Source organism: Nilaparvata lugens, chromosome 8, assembly GCF_014356525.2.
Source record: "Nilaparvata lugens isolate BPH chromosome 8, ASM1435652v1, whole genome shotgun sequence".
NCBI classification, from domain to species: domain Eukaryota; kingdom Metazoa; phylum Arthropoda; class Insecta; order Hemiptera; family Delphacidae; genus Nilaparvata; species Nilaparvata lugens.
The window spans coordinates 20458188-20474873 of NC_052511.1; the positions used below are offsets into that span (position 1 = coordinate 20458188).

The window sequence follows — 16686 nt, forward strand, 5'->3', positions numbered from 1 at the left end:
TGAATAAATATTTTGTTGATTTTTCCTTGAGTTGAAAAATTTGAAAAGTTTTTCACATGAAAAAGTAGTCATAATGTGGATCAATCTTCCTGGCTTCCAGCTGATACTCTTTCAACAACCCAAAAATTATTTGTCACATATCAAATCATCAGCAACTGAATTTCATTGATTCCATTGACATCGTTCTTGGTGACAAAGTTTTTATACTCTATCTTCTCCAGTTTCAAATCGGCGGCCAGGCTGCAATCGGCGACAGTGGAATTTAGTTCAACTTCAACGACATTTTGAAAGGCGCTGATACTCTTTCAACAAACCAAAATTCATTTGTCACATATCACTCCGTCATTTCACTGAACAGACTGAAGATTAAACATTTTAATCCACAGAGGCATAATTTGAAAATGAAATTTCAACATTAAAAAAAATTGATCCAAACATTGAAACGACGAAGCTCAACTAGATATATGACAGACTCAACTACATACATTTGGATTACAATAATTATTTGTGATTTTGAAAACCAGCCAGGTTCGCCGAAAACTATGAATGGAGAGGTAGAAGCTCTAGTGACCAATCAGCGGTCCTCTATCGTTATTTAATTACAACATTTTTGTGGCCTATTGTTAGGGAATCAGAAAATTTTCCACGCCAAGGAATACTGGGTGTTTCCAAACTCCCTACCAATATTCTAGGATACGAAATATATCCAAATATAATTTTCAAACTGTCCGAAAGTCCTTAGTTACTCACACAGCCGCCATTTTGTTTCTCTCACTATTTTTCTTATCAACAATGGCTGAACAAATGGAAATGAAACTTCAGCTTCGAACCAGCAGTAGCCTTCAGTGATAGGATTAACACGCACATTACTATCGATGATAAGTACCTTATTATTTGTGCCCTAGAATTTGATCAATATCGAAACAGACTCTGTTAAGCCGTGTCCACACTGAACAAAGTTCGACATACATGTTCGGCAAACATGTTTGTTGAGGAGCTCAGGGACAAACATTTTAAAAGTTTGGACAATCAATGTTTGTCAAACAAAAAATTACTGTTTTTCCAAGCATTTTCAGTCTTGACAGCTGTAAAAAATGAAACCTGTTCTTCCCACTTACAAATATTTTATTTAGTGACGCGCCCACACTGGTCATGGGCAAACATTGTTTGTCAAACATAATAAAATTTGCCTAAACTTTTTGCACAAACATGTTTGTCGAACATTTGTACAGTGTGGACGCGGCTTTAGAATCGGTTGTCTTCTATCGAATGCAATATCAATTCAAATTTGAATAATTAGTTTGATTATGTAGTGTTGAATAGATCAATAATAGAACTCCTTTGAACTCTTGGGTTCAATATCAGTCAGTCACAAACATCATTTGTTCAGTGTGGACACGGCTTTAGAATCGGTTGTCTTCTATTGAATGAAATATCAATTCAAATTTGAATAATTAGTGGAATTATGTAGTGTTGAATAGATCAATAATAGAACTCCTTTGAACTCTTGGGTTCAATATCAGTCAGTCGTTTCCTTATGAAATCTATACACTAGATACATCCTAAGCTCCAAACCTAGTTCGAGATTAATTTGATATTTGCCAGCAGAATCAACATTTCTGACAGTTCCTGGAAGGTAAACAGAGGTTTGATTGTTGCCAGCTAATGAGAAAGACTTCATTTGAAGCATTCCACGCGATTGGACTAATTTGTACGCGTGTGACTGTGCATTCGCATGCATGTGTGACTTCATTACCGTGCCTACGCGTTACAGAAACGTATTAAACGTTTGAAAACGCTTTCTAATCACGACCGGTCGCTTCAAAACGCCCCTACTGAAGCTGCAAAAACTCGTAGCGGAGCGGAAAATCATGAAAAACGCGCATTCCAATCATCAGGGTGTTGTGATTAAAAAACGAGGCCCATGAAAGGACAGAGTTCAAGCTTTCCCCGTAATTATGGTTGTGATTGTTATCACAGTAGTAGCCTACATTGAAATCGTAGTCGATTTGGTGATAGATATCGTGGAGTGATGAATCCAGAATAATTAGGAGCAGGGAAAATAGGTAAAGAAAACTAGGAATTAGGAATCAGGATCAGGGAAACTGAGGATTAGGATCAGTTAGTTATTGTGATCAGGGATACAGAGAGGCAGGGACAGATAAATAGGAAAAGTCGAACAAATATATGGTAGTTGTTAATGTAGAAGTGTTGAATTGGACACTAACGTTCTGTGTAATTGGAAAGTACGAGTAGAAGTGAATTGAATAAAATTCTTTAGCAAAAACATTCCCTGAAAAAGTTTCACTTCGTTTCGAATGACATTGTACTGATTCAGGCTAATTACCAATGACCTAAACAGCTTGTGCTCATGTTTCAGTGTCCTGTAATGTTTTTATACAGAATTCATTTATCCTGGGTTACACTGACCAGTCTCTCAAATCAGCCGATCATTTCAGCAGAGTACTCTAACCCCGGCTGCCTAAAGGCCCTGAAATTGATCAGTTGCGAGCTGAAAACTCTGACTCCAGACCTGAGCCAGCCAGATCACTCGATATTATATTTTTCCACTCTGACCCCGGATGAAGATTGATATTGCTTGGTACAGTGCCTACTTGATTGATTAGACTGAGATTTGTGTGTGGCCAGAGAAAATGGAACAAGAATAAGTTCTCATCTGTATGGGTGAGACTCGATTACACTATGATTAACATTTTATGAGAATAGGAATGCAAAATATGATGAACTATAACAGGTTATGTTCATATTAAATTCATATTATAATTTGTGATTCATATCAAAATTTGTATAGTTTTGTCTTTTGCAGGTATTTAATATATATACGGTCAGATTAGCGAAAAATGTGAGTCCAATAATTCATCCATTCGTATTTCAGTTTTATAGTGCAATACTGTTAATTAAAACTAATAATTGATATTATCACTATCGCTTTTATAACACACTGACTCCGAGTAGATAAGTTCTTGAATACAAGAAAGAATAGGATATTTTTTCAGTACTGATCCACATTGATACTCAACATACTTGAATGCTTCCAGCCATCATAATATTCAGGATGAGTATTTTTTCAAATCACATTATCGATAATATTATAGAGTTCATGCGTTACATAAGTCGTTTCAAGGGTATTGTAGAACCTTCCTGTAAGATTGGCGTCACTTATTAATTATAAACAAATCACCTATATCATATTGTCATAACGATAATTATGATGGTGCATTGGGACAAATAATATTGAAAAATACAACTGTATGATGTTCAAAGTACAAGGAAATTATGATAGTGTTGTACAGAACTTCTTTACAGAATGTACCCAATTTCTCAACTGATCCTCCATTCCCAAATTTGTGTTTATATTATAAACTTCCCAATCCCTTCTGAAAACTCCAATTGAACCAAATCTTGCAAAAACAATCTTTGAAGACTCATAGTGTGTTTCAAGCAATTTCAGGATAAAAAGGTGAGTTTTCAAGTTCTAAATAAATAAATAACTTCATTTTCTCCAGAAATATGTTGGTTTGCCTCAATCCAACCTGTTGCTCTTCGAAAAGTCTATCTTGGTGAAACAGTCACTCGGGAAAATATCTAATCGGGACTCTTGAGATAAAAATGGAAGGATGGCAGAAAGGGGTAAAGAGGAAGTAAAGTAGGCAGTGACGTGGGAAGAGAGAGATGACAATAGAGGAGGATGATGAGAAGTAGTAGGTGGATAAGGGGTTGGAGGAGGAAGAGGAGGAAAACTAGAGAACGAGTAACGAGAGAAAACTTGATTGGGAAGAGTTCAAGTGGATATGATTTTCTAGCGGTGCGCGAGCGCTTCTCACAGATTCCAGCATTTTTCATCTGGAGATCTAGAGCGAAAGTGTTGGCCCAAAATGAATTGAGTATCGACAAAATAGCGGCACTCTTATCGCTGTTACATCTGCAAAAATACACTCCTTCTTCGAAGCACAAACTTACTCTCCTCTAAAAATTGGAACTCTTTCGTGTTTATTGCCAAAGGATCGTGGAAAGTTTTTTTTGTAATGCTTCGAATGTATTCCCGAAATATGATTCGAAAAGTCTCGGGAAGCTTTTTCAATAGTTATCTATGTATTCTTAAAGTATGTACACGCTTCAATATTCTTTTGAAGCTCTGATATTAGAATAATGATATCTTCTTTCCGCTTTCTTCAAAGTTTTCAATGGTTGACTAGATAGGAATGTGGGAAATGGGAGGTTGCTTTGGATATTTGGAATACTCTGATCATGGAATGTTGTTAATAAGCCTATTTTAATCGGATAGAGGATCTATGGTGTGAGGGTTACGAACGTTTTTGATTTGATTAGTAGTCTGGAGGTAACATATTTTTAAATTAATTCAGATCATACAGAAACATCCCTTAAAATTAAATCTGAAGTTTGAAAGTTTATAAAAGCTTAATTCCTTTTTTCTGTGAATCTCTGATCAACGGTTGCACAGCTTAGCAGCTGTAATCTATTTGAAATCAGTTCTATTTGAGAAATGCGAATACCCAGTGATTACTTGTTAACCATCTACTTGCAAGTAAATTTTTTCAAAGATAATTGTACTCGTAATAGAGGCGTTTATGTGTAAACATTATGCAACTGAAAGAATGGTTGACAAGAATACGTCCATGACAATCATGTTTCAAAGTATGTGTGAACATGAAACTGTACAAAAACCTCCAATATGTGTCTGTCATCACCAGATTCTGGCTTTGGAGAGAGAGAACAAATTGGTGGAGACAAGAAGAGGAAGGAAGAGAGTGATGGAGAGGAATCGAAATGGAAAGAGAGAGATTAGGGAGAAACAGAGAGACGATGAAAAAGAGAACTGATACAAACAATGCGGTGAAAAGAAAGAATAACATTTTGGTGTGTTTTTGACAGGAGTATGGCTAGCGGGCTTTTACAGCTCTGTTAGTGACAACAATGTCAGGTTTTGTACGAGACTGACCGGAGCCAAATATTTCAGATCGTGTTTCTATGGGACACAGTGTGGAGGCTGCTTTTCAATGTGTGAAAATAGAAACAATCGACGTTCAGGGTGCATGAAGTGTTGATGTCTCTATCGAGGTTCAACATAAATTATGTGATGGTTATCATCACGAACATTGGTGGTTATAGTTGGACTTGAGTAGTGAGATAGATGGCTAGAGTTGGATCATGAAGTGAGATCATGACTTATCTTGGACGATTCCATAAGGTATATTATGAAGATTAAAATTTTCATATAGTGTTCGCTCAGATTTTTCAAGTATCTGAACGAATTGTAATCATCTTGAAATTGACAAAAACAGAGTAAAACATCAAGAATGAAGACCAAAAGCTTATGGCACAAGGGGAGTTCTCATTCCCACTCAATAACTCTCCAGATACTTTTGAAATATTTGAACAAACTCCAATTTCTCAGTCGTATTTTCTCAATTTAATCTCTTATCATTATAGAATAAATTTTATTCTATTTTCAATTACATTCACGAATATCCTGTTTTCAGAATCATTAGTTTCGTTATATCGTTCTTGAGGATGATCGAAATATGGATATGAATCTGTGGAGACGAAGCATTGATGATACAAACCCATTCAAAAGTATTGTAAATGTCAATGCTACTTGAAACCAATTTAATTGTATTAGATCAATGCCACAAGCAAAGAAGCAAAACTTTTTGCTGCATCTGTATGTGCACTCTCGTTCTTTGCTCATGTACCTCTCTATAAAAAATAAATTATGATTTATGATAACTCGCCAATTTCATGGTTCATGATTATGCTCATCATTACCGTGTTCATAATATTATTATCAATTGACAATTCATCATGTTCATTTTGCTTCGGTGCTCAAGCTCCAGTATTCAATCTATAGCATTATAAATGTTATTATAACAAATCTATCCTCAATTATCACTGAACATAAAATAGTCAGGAAATTCAACTTTTTCAAACTGGTTGTATTGTAAACGTATTAACCATGCTATTTCTATGAGATCTCTACCAAAACTTTTCTGACAACAATTTTCCACAAAATTTATTAACTAGCCATTTTATCAGCCATATATGGCATACAATACGCTGACACTGAAATTCCATTCCATATTTCATTCAATGAAAGTTAATCACAAAGGAAATCATTTGTCAAATGATGCATTATTCGGGGATGTTGAATGAACTAAGCGCGCACTGGCTATTACTCATAGCAACCGGACAATGCTCTGTGTCGGAAGCTGTCCTCATATTCCGAGCCGTATGTGAGAGTGAGCGAGAGGGAAGAAAGAGAAACAAATATAGCAGAGCTTATAGAGAGCGTAAGGGAGTGTGGAAAAGAGAATGGTACTTGTGTGGAAATTGGTAGGATGTTGGGGATCAAAAATGTTGGGAAGGAAATGCAATACAGCTTGAAAAAAATTGTGTTGTAATAATGCAATAATTTCCCGTTCAAAAGTCATTGTATTCCAATGAGAAGCTTATACTCCTTTGACATGTACGATTAATTTTCATAATTTAGTAAGCCTGAGCGATTTTCTCTTCCACAACTGTTTGAGAAGGCTCATTCCAATCTCTGTGCTAATGAGAATTTTCCTTACTATTTTGTTGATGATCCGATTGACTGTTATCCGGCACTTCCTATCTTGCATTAACTAAGCAGTTGTTCCTGTGCTACCTGTATCTGTTGTAACTAGCAAGCCTAACAACCTAATATATCTGGCACTACTGTAATAATAATAATAACTGTTACAACAGTTAGTTATGAACTCAACTATAACAACTAGTGTACGTACTCCAGTACTACACAATTAAATGACTGAAGTCCAAAGTTTATTTATTTATTTATTTCATTGACAATTACATATCATAATTATAATATATATAATATGATTGGGAGAAGACAACAAGCATAGCCCAAGACTGTTTTCTCCCAAATTTTTACAAATAAAAGTTTCAAAAAAGAATAAGGTTAAGATTTCACTTTCACTTCAAAAAGTCCAATTTTCACTTCAAAAAGTCCAATTTCCACTTCAAAACTAATGACTAAACTGAAAATTTTAAATTTTGATATTTAAAAACTGATTAAAAACAAAAATATTTTACTCAAATTGGAAATTTTTGAGTGATTTTGCAAAATTTTGAGCCAGAAAAGAAACACAACTTCACTTTATATATTAAGATATAGGCCCCTACGTATCGATTTTAATATGGTTTAATTTAAAGCAACTCCATAGGTCGAGTTGAATAAAATTATGATTGCATTGCATCAGGTAGTGCATAGACCAGCAAACAAGAAATGGATGAGATATAAATCCAGGAACATAGGAAGAAATGAAGCTGCATCATAGTATAGTGTGAGTGAGTAACACTAGTCGAAAACTTTTAATAAATGCTGTTTAAACAACAATTTTTGCTAGTTTCACAAAAACCTCACAGAAACAAATATTGATCAAGAATTCTGAAAGAAATTCCGCTCAGATTCGAACTGACGATCAATTTGCTTGGATGAAGTTTAAAACTGAATCGTTTATGCTTATCTGCGATCAGAAATGTAGCAGCAGAATGTTACAGGATTTTAAAAAAATCATGAATCTGTACCACTAAATTATTTCCTGAGATTAATAATGGGAATAATGGAGGGAATAGATAGCAATGGGAACCATGACAACACAGGAAGACCGTTTGTAATTCGAGTTGGCATTTTACAAATATGCATTATGCGTTTAACCATGCAGCATAACATTATAAATGGTATCCAACATAATTGCTCTGCTCATAATGGAATGCGACTCCGGAATTCACGATGCATCCTTGCTATTACATTCATGGATACATTGAATATGAGAAAATACGAGTTTACTGTGCAAAATAATCCATATTTACTGTCAGAGAATTATTTACTGTTACTGTAATATGTATGGAGTATGGTTTTTATGTTATTCTACTACTACTACTATATTTTCTCTATGGTTTTATCTTCACTGAGATTTACTTTAAAGTGTCAGCATTGGTTGAATGGATCAGGATAAGTGTTATTTCATGGAATGCTGTCAGTTTAAAGTGACTATTGAAAACTCCCTCAATGCTTAGACTCAAGAGCTAGTCAGATAATATTATTGACTCTCTTCTCAACCATGATTGGTTATCAGGAGTCATGTATCAACAAATAAGATGTATTAATTCCAGGTCTGAAAATTACAAAAACGAATCCAGCTATTCACTTCGGGCTGCCAGTATCACATTTAGATAGCATCAATGCTTCTCATTTAAACAATGCTGAAGGGTTAAATGAAATTACACTATAGTTATTAGACTCCTGTCTACGCCAAACTCAACAATTTAATCCTCCAAACTTACATTTCCAATTACTAGCGCTTCTGTTAATTAGCCATGTCACCGCTTTCAACAAATCTGTATGAAAGCTCGTAGTTTACAAAAGCTATCTCAATGTAATAAGCAGCTGTAACATGCTATAGAGGCATATTGTAATGCATTATCGTTGGTTGTTTGCGAGCAGAGAGTATAGAATGTAGAATATCTCTGCATTACTCTCTTCATTGACAGTTATTCCAATCTGATTAGCCGTTGTGCCTCTAATTGACATGTTGCCTGAGGATATTATGAAGGTATACATTGCAAAACCAAAAATGTGCAAATCATGATCAAGCTTCACATCGTGGTATTGTTTTGTGGCTCGGTATTGGTTGTGACAACACGATCAACAAGGTAAATGACGTTAATTTTCAATCAGTCATTGTGCATTGAATTTCCATGGATGTCAGAATCTCTTCTAATGGATAATAACCGACCCCAGGAGATTTCAGTTGAATTTCAGATTAAAACTTCTGATTGTTTTTGACAAGCTGATTACAGATACTTTTTTTGCAGTGATCCCCTGGGTTGAAGAGCTCGCTCATGAACTGTCATATTGTAATCTTTGAAATCAGCAACTTTCAATTATACAAAGTTGATGTAAATTATATAACAGATAAATTATTCCTTTCACAAGAATAATTTGTCAGTACGATTTATTGTGGATGCTATTTGGAACGGAAAACTACTCTACAAAATTTACTCTGTCGTTTCAACAATTTTCTCCCTCATATCAATTCAGATTCATCTTTTTTAATAAGAAGGTGGTCATATGATACATGATTTCGATACAGAATTACAAGAGAGAATGGATGGAAAAACCCGCACATTGATATCTCAACCCATATCAGCTGTTTATTAATGTAAAAGTTGTAAATTATGTTGTATATTAACCAGCTGAAATCATGTGTCAGCGCATGATGTGTCTGTGTAATAGCTTCCAAATAGCCGCAGCTGATGTCATGAATCAATGAATTCCTCAGCTGACTAAATGATGAATTATTAAAACACATTCAATTCTTATGCACTTTCAATGTAATTCTTATATCCTAAAAGAGGACGAAGGAGTGAGCCAATTTTATTGTCCAACGAATTTCGCCTGTAAAAAGGTTCAAAGAATACGTGTTAAAGATTAGAAGCTGATTGATCAATTCTTTCAAACGTTATTGTAGAACATACAAACAGACAGACAACTACTTTGGCCTTTAGTAAGTCAAGAGTAAGAACTCGCTAACGCTCGTTCAATAATTGGTCTGATTGGTTTTCTTCAGTAAAGCTGCAGAAGTATCCATTGTGAAAGCTCCACATGGAAACGATACCTTCTATGCAGAATGGTGAGGTTCTGATTGATAAAAGTAGCCTATTTCCACATCAATATTCTAACTGATTGATATTCGAACTGAGGCTTCGCCTACAAGATTGGTTCACACTTGAAAATTACGAACATAAATTATTTCATTCCAAGCTCATTTTTACAATTCTTATCTGTAAAAGCGACATATAATTTATATTTGAGAGAATGTGATTGCATTTGAACTGCATTCGTGGGCTAGAGAGAGTGTAGAGAATGAGAGAGGGTTGAGGGAGAGGAAGAGAGAAAGAGTGGAAAAGAAAGAGAGAGAGAGAATGATACTATGAGAGTGAATGAGAGAGACACACCACTTACGTCAACAAACCCGTGTCGAAACTATTCCCCAAATTGCAAGTGCTGTTAAATGTTTGAAGAGGAGCCTGAGACCCATTTAATAGCCGGAGGAAGGCGGAAAGGTGTGTTCATTAGAAACTTGATCGGACCACTTCCAACTTAATTCACTTGATTGTTTCGAATTTGTCACAATAGTGGGTTCTACACGTCAGGGTATTTCGAGAAACAGCTGGTTGATTCCAAGGTCTTCCTGTCATCAAGTCATTCATTTACTCAACTTTCCCCATAGACATAAATTAATTTATATAATTTATTTAACCATTTAGCATCACACAACTTCAGAATAGTATCACTGTCAAAACGGTTCCGATTCCAATTTATACAACAGTCCAAATAAAGCTAGGTTATGTGTCAATTTCATATACTCTAATCACACACTCCATTCAACAATCCAATATAAACAAAGAACACAGTTTTTAATTTCAAGAATACTTTTAAAATGCATCAATTCAATTGCAACTATTAGAAAAACCACTAGGGATCGAATTGATTCATTATTGAAAGTTTTCGAAGAATCAATTTGAACTTGAAACCTATTATAAATTAATGTTTCTAAATTACTAATACTCCAATGCACAACGCATTTTCGTTCTGTGCCGGGCACTCTCTTTAATTCAGGCCTTTTCCCAAGTTATAATAGTAAATTTAATACGCAATAGACTAGAGCCATTATTGTAAGTGAGTTAGCGAAATAAATTATTTTCTCTCTCTATTATGACCGGCCATGACTTCGAGTTTCCCATGATAGATATTTAAAAATTGTGGCTCCGAGTCGTCGAGGAATGTAGATTATGGAATTATCTCTAAAACTTAGCCTTCTTGTCGCGACATAAAATGCGATAAGTTGGAAAACAGCAAGCATTGAAATTATAACAAACTACCGATTTTGCAGTTACTATTTGGTCCAAAGGCTGTAGAAGCCACGCGACGATTGGTCAAATTGATTCCATTCGCCCAATAGGAGACCTGTTTCTAAATACAGTAGTGGGGATTCCCCAGTCGAGAGACCAGATTACGTTCCGGAGGACACTACGAGAGTAAAGATGTAGTCATTATGTTTCGCCCTTTTTGGGCAGGTTTATAAGTTTATTTCAGTAGTTAATGTAGGAGCTAGTTTTATTTTTATTAATGTTTAATTTACTAGTAGTGCCATGTCCTGAAAGGTTTAATTGTGTTTCTTCATCATGTACGAATAATTGTTTCTTCAAATAACCGCTAAGGTACGTAAAATAAGGTTAAAATATAATTTAGGGAAATTAATTAAGTGAAACTTCAATCAAAAGATTTTATCAACAAGCCTGTTATTTTTCAAGTTAATAATATTGATTGAGAATAATCCTTTTGATTTTATTAGTGATGGAAGATACTTATAATTTTTTTCTACAGAAGTATAGAAAGTTTTCAGTTACGTTACATTTGAGTTATTGTTCCTGGAGATATATTATCGTAGAGTATTGCTGAAAGTCAGGAAGATAGCCTTTAAATTGAAATGAAACTTTTAAGAATTGTTCATATTGAGTTTATGACATTTTTTAATTTATATTTTTCAGACTCTATTTTCTTATGTCATTAAGGCTTTTGAATGATTTAGTAAATTTTTTATGATAGAAATCTTAATAGATGAAGAAGAAAGTTTTTCTTCTCCAGGAAATTATATTAATGAATGTTCAAATTTTAATACAATTTAAATTATTTTCTATGTGTCTACTAATTTTATTTAATTAAAGGTGAATCTTATAAGGTGAAATTTTCAATATTTTTTTCTTTTATTGTGTTATAAAGTGTCTTGTTTTATTAGGTGATAAATTCATAATTTCAGTTGATACTAGTTTTTGGACTTGTATTTGTAGGTAAATCAAATCATAAACTCTGGAATGTTCATTTTTAATTAAGGTTCTGAGCAGTTTTGGGCGAATGCCCGTTATTTACACTTGGATTGCGTCCTATAGTTCATAAATAATAAATAAAATAAATGTTGGCTGGCGCACAAGTTTCCAACAATACTAGCCGAGCTACTATATGAAAAATTATATTTGATTTCGCAAACCAAACGAAAAATATCATATAAGTTAGCATCATTTCAATTTGAATTATTTCTGAAGAAAGATCCATTAATTCTGATAAAAAGAATCAGTAGTTTAAAGATAAAAATCTATATAAATGAGGATTCAAAGAATGAGAGAATTTAATTAATTGTAATCAATAGATAACTCCTGTTTTAGCTTTTGATGAATTGTAGGAAGAGTTAGAAATTAATGCTGTAATACATTTATTTACAGCGGTTCATGTGTGTTCCCAAACCAACTTCTTGTACTACCACCCCTTTGGTTCCGCAACTTTATGTAACACCGCTTCAAGACACCCGTTCAGACGACTGGTCTAGGGACGTAAGAGGACGTCGCCGTCAAGCCAAATTCAACCGGTAAAAGCTCACCGCCAAAAACAAGGTACTGTAACCCCGACGATAAGGCAACGTACAAACCAACGAAAGTGCAGTGTAGTGAAACAAAGGTTCATTCGAGAATGTCAATAAAAAGTGGGGATTCAAAATTATTATGAAATGGGTTATATGGGTTACTATCGACGAAATTTGGGTTCAACGGGTTTTTTTCTTTCTTGAGTAATTTCATGTTGAAATTGATTGGTTATTTTATGACTGATCTTGTTTGGTTTTGTGACGTATTGCTATCTAAACGGGGATAGTAATGCGCCCCCGAATCAGATGAAGAATGTCAACAAAGTAACATGATATTGTTGTTTCTGTTGTTCGATTTTAGCTGCCAATGTTTATTGAAGCTGTTTGTATTTTTCTATTATTTCAAATTGTAGTGTTATTCTATAGTATAAACCTATTAAATCAGGCATGGCAAGATTAATTGAAGTTTTCTTGACTCTAGCCCGTTCACCTGCATGAATTAGGTATAGACTCAGGTATTTTCTAGATGTGTCGGCCTATTTCTAAATTCTAAATTTTATTCAAAATTATCTTATCTATCTTCTTTAGGCACAGTTCTATTGCCAGATGGGGAGGCTATTCAGATCATCAAATAGCTACTCATTGAAATTTCTCTCTCCAACTACGTATTTTCCTTATGATCCTGGCCGCTTCTCCACCGATTCCATACTTTAAAGGGCTTCCCTATAAAATCCCATACAATTTACTTTCTTGTCATCTCTCTATTATCGATTCATCCTATTGAATTATCCAGCAGTGTCATTCGTGATCACCCAATTTTATTTTATTGGTTCCACGCTTATAAAATTGTGACCATTCCAGATGCATTCATTGTTTCTATGGCCTCTTATTGTCTACAAAAGCAAGGGGAATGACAGAATAAAAGAAGGTTCAAACTGAGAAAACATTTCAAGATAAGAATATCGTCTTAAATGAAACTTTAAGATTCTTCAGACTATATTAAATTACCTGATAGCTGTTATATACCTTATATTGACACATTCTTTCCTATCTTAAAGGCTACATTGAGAAAACATTTCTCCGTAATCATCTTCAAGAATATTTACTCTTCTTAGAATAAATGAATCCTTGTATTGGAACCTGCTCCTTAGATCTGTTTAAAATTATGTAATTTGACCGTTATGGTTTTTAATATCATGAGTATCATAGAAAGTGCTACAATTTGTCATAAGTCATTCTAGATATCATCTCATAGCTGTATTGTTGACACGTCATGAAATATTGCGTGGTAAAAATAGAGTATTTGAACGGTATTGAAAACTATTGTCAAGAAATTAGTAACCTTGAAAAATTATTGTTAAGAAGTGAACTCACTGGAAACTCATCATGAAGGAGTGAAAATTTTTCTGTATGAAACTTAAAATTACTTTTGTGATCACGAGTGAACAAGTGAACAAAATTTAGTAAACAAATGAAAACTGTTAGAGCCATCAGAACTTTGTATCAATCGCACCAATTAAGTTCCAATTATGTAATGGTTGCCAAGGGGTACGACTTTGGGAAACGACAATTTCATCCAATCCCTATTGGGAACTATAGTAGAGCCTTGGCAAGTTGGTAGTTTCCACTAATTTCAGAACAAGGATGCTACCCTACTCGAGCAGTAGTTGAAGCAAGTTGCTCGTATCAAATTTGATACAAATGCGCGGCCATTTATCAACACAACTGAGAGAGAGAGTGAGTGAGTGAGTGAGAGAGGCACGAGATGTAGAGCGACCACAGATGTTGCAATAAGTTAGGACCGTCCGACCTCACTATAGAGCTACTGCACTGTGTCTAGACTGCTCTACACTACTTGTGTCTTGAATATTCAGTTGATTAAATAGCAGAAGGAGTGGGGAGCGGGGAACTCTACTCAGCTGACTGACACATGGAATTAATTGTAAGTTCCTGTTGCATGTAATTCCCGTTGTAGCTGTTGTAAAGGTGGTGATGGTTCAGGTTAGGTTGGCAGAAGGGGGGGCTATGAGAAATGTGGTACTAGGTCCTCATTCCAAGTTTACCTTGGAAACATTGAATTACTTATTGACAATGTAAGAGAATTTTAAGTGTTGAGAAAATTTTGTTATTGTATTCTATATCGTGACCTGTGAGCCATAACTATATAAGTAATTGATGATAAATAACTAGAGACAGGTTATTGATAGTATTCAATCAGGATTCTTCCTATTTTATTCTTTTCATATCTTTAATTCTCACTTAAATTCACATATCCCACACTTTTTTCTCCATTCAATCATTGAAATACCATGATTTCTGAAATTCATCATTGTGAGCCATTAATTCATCATGATATATTCCTAAAACATATCGGTGTTATGGCTCAAAAAAGGATTTCCAGTCCCTGGAATTACTTTTCAATAGTCTAAACTTTCTTAGTCGTTTGAAAGTTGTTTCTCCAAAAGAGTAAATTATAAGTCACTTCAGAAGGGGACGAAGGAAATATATGATAAATTAGAAATGAACAAAGCTTTCGCTCATATTCTTGTTACTCATACAGTAGAACCGAAACTTTGTTCTTCACAAGCCTCCCCACCAAACATCAATAGAATTATGATAAATAGGCTACATGAAAAGTCTGGCAAAAACGTGAAGAAAATCTGAGATTCTCACCTTGATTCCTCACAAGATATCGTTTGTGCGAGTGGTTTTTGTGAGCGCCGACTTTTCGGGCCCATTAATTTGTCCAGTCATATGGGCGCGGTCCGGTCCACAGTAGATCACCTTGCGGAAAGCTTTCCTGAAGTTTTCCGAGAGGAAAGCGTAGAGGATGGGGTTGACGCATGAGTTCATGTAGGCCAACACGTGACTCACGATTTGCACCATCACTGATGTGTTGGTGATCTCGTAACGGTCCACACTCTTCAGCACCAGGATCACCTGCGACACAAAATTAAAGAATTTTTCATTTTACGATCACCTGCCACACAGTTTGGAGAAAAATGTAGAATTATCCATGAAAATGTCATTGGACCGTGGTGGAGTATCATAGAATTGTTCATGATTAACAGAAATTCTTCTGAAAGTATCATTGAAAAATTAGAAGATATGAAGAAAATCATACAATATGTTGAATATTGATGAGAATTATAAATTTATGTGAAGTTTCACCATACTTTAATATTTGTGTGCTTCTAATTATTGTTCATGGAAAAGGCTTCGAGAAGTTGTGGAATATCCAGAGTAAAGAATCACATCCTATACAATCTGCGATTATCATGGAAATTATGGAAATTGAACAAAGCTTTCGCTCATATTCTTGTTACTCATACAGTAGAACCGAAACTTTGTTCTTCACAAGACCCCCCCCCCACACTAAACATCAATAGAATTATGATAAATGGGCTACATGAAAAGTCTCGCAAAAACGTGAAGAAAATCTGAGATTCTCACCTTGATTCCTCACAAGATATCGTTTGTGCGAGTGGTTTTTGTGAGCGCCGACTTTTCGGGCCCATTAATTTGTCCAGTCATATGGGCGCGGTCCGGTCCACAGTAGATCACCTTGCGGAAAGCTTTCCTGAAGTTTTCCGAGAGGAAAGCGTAGAGGATGGGGTTGACGCATGAGTTCATGTAGGCCAACACGTGACTCACGATTTGCACCATCACTGATGTGTTGGTGATCTCGTAACGGTCCACACTCTTCAGCACCAGGATCACCTGCGACACAAAATTAAAGAATTTTTCATTTTACGATCACCTGCCACACAGTTTTGGAGAAAAATGTAGAATTATCCATGAAAATGTCATTGGACCGTGGTGGAGTATCATAGAATTGTTCATGATTAACAGAAATTCTTCTGAAAGTATCATTGAAAAATTAGAAGATATGAAGAAAATCATACAATATGTTGAATATTGATGAGAATTATAAATTTATGTGAAGTTTCACCATACTTTAATATTTGTGTGCTTCTAATTATTGTTCATGGAAAAGGCTTCGAGAAGTTGTGGAATATCCAGAGTAAAGAATCACATCCTATACAATCTGCGATTATCATGGAAATTATGGAAATTGTTCAAATCTATCAGGATTTCTTTTTGAAGTACCATCGGAAAATTGAAAGAAGAAAATCGACTTATTTGTTGAATACGGATGAAAATTGAAAATATACGTTAAGAT

General features: G+C 34.8%; 1 protein-coding gene across 1 annotated transcript in view; it reads right to left on the minus strand.

Annotated features, from left to right (window-relative positions):
• LOC111050682 (allatostatin-A receptor) overlaps positions 1-16686 on the minus strand; it is a 383615-nt gene that overhangs the window by 94746 nt on the left and 272183 nt on the right. Inside the window, exon 4 of the mRNA XM_039434209.1 lies at positions 15957-16223. Coding sequence (XP_039290143.1) covers positions 15966-16223 — 258 coding nt within the window. The 3' untranslated portion in view covers positions 15957-15965. The remainder of the gene's footprint in view (positions 1-15956; positions 16224-16686) is intronic.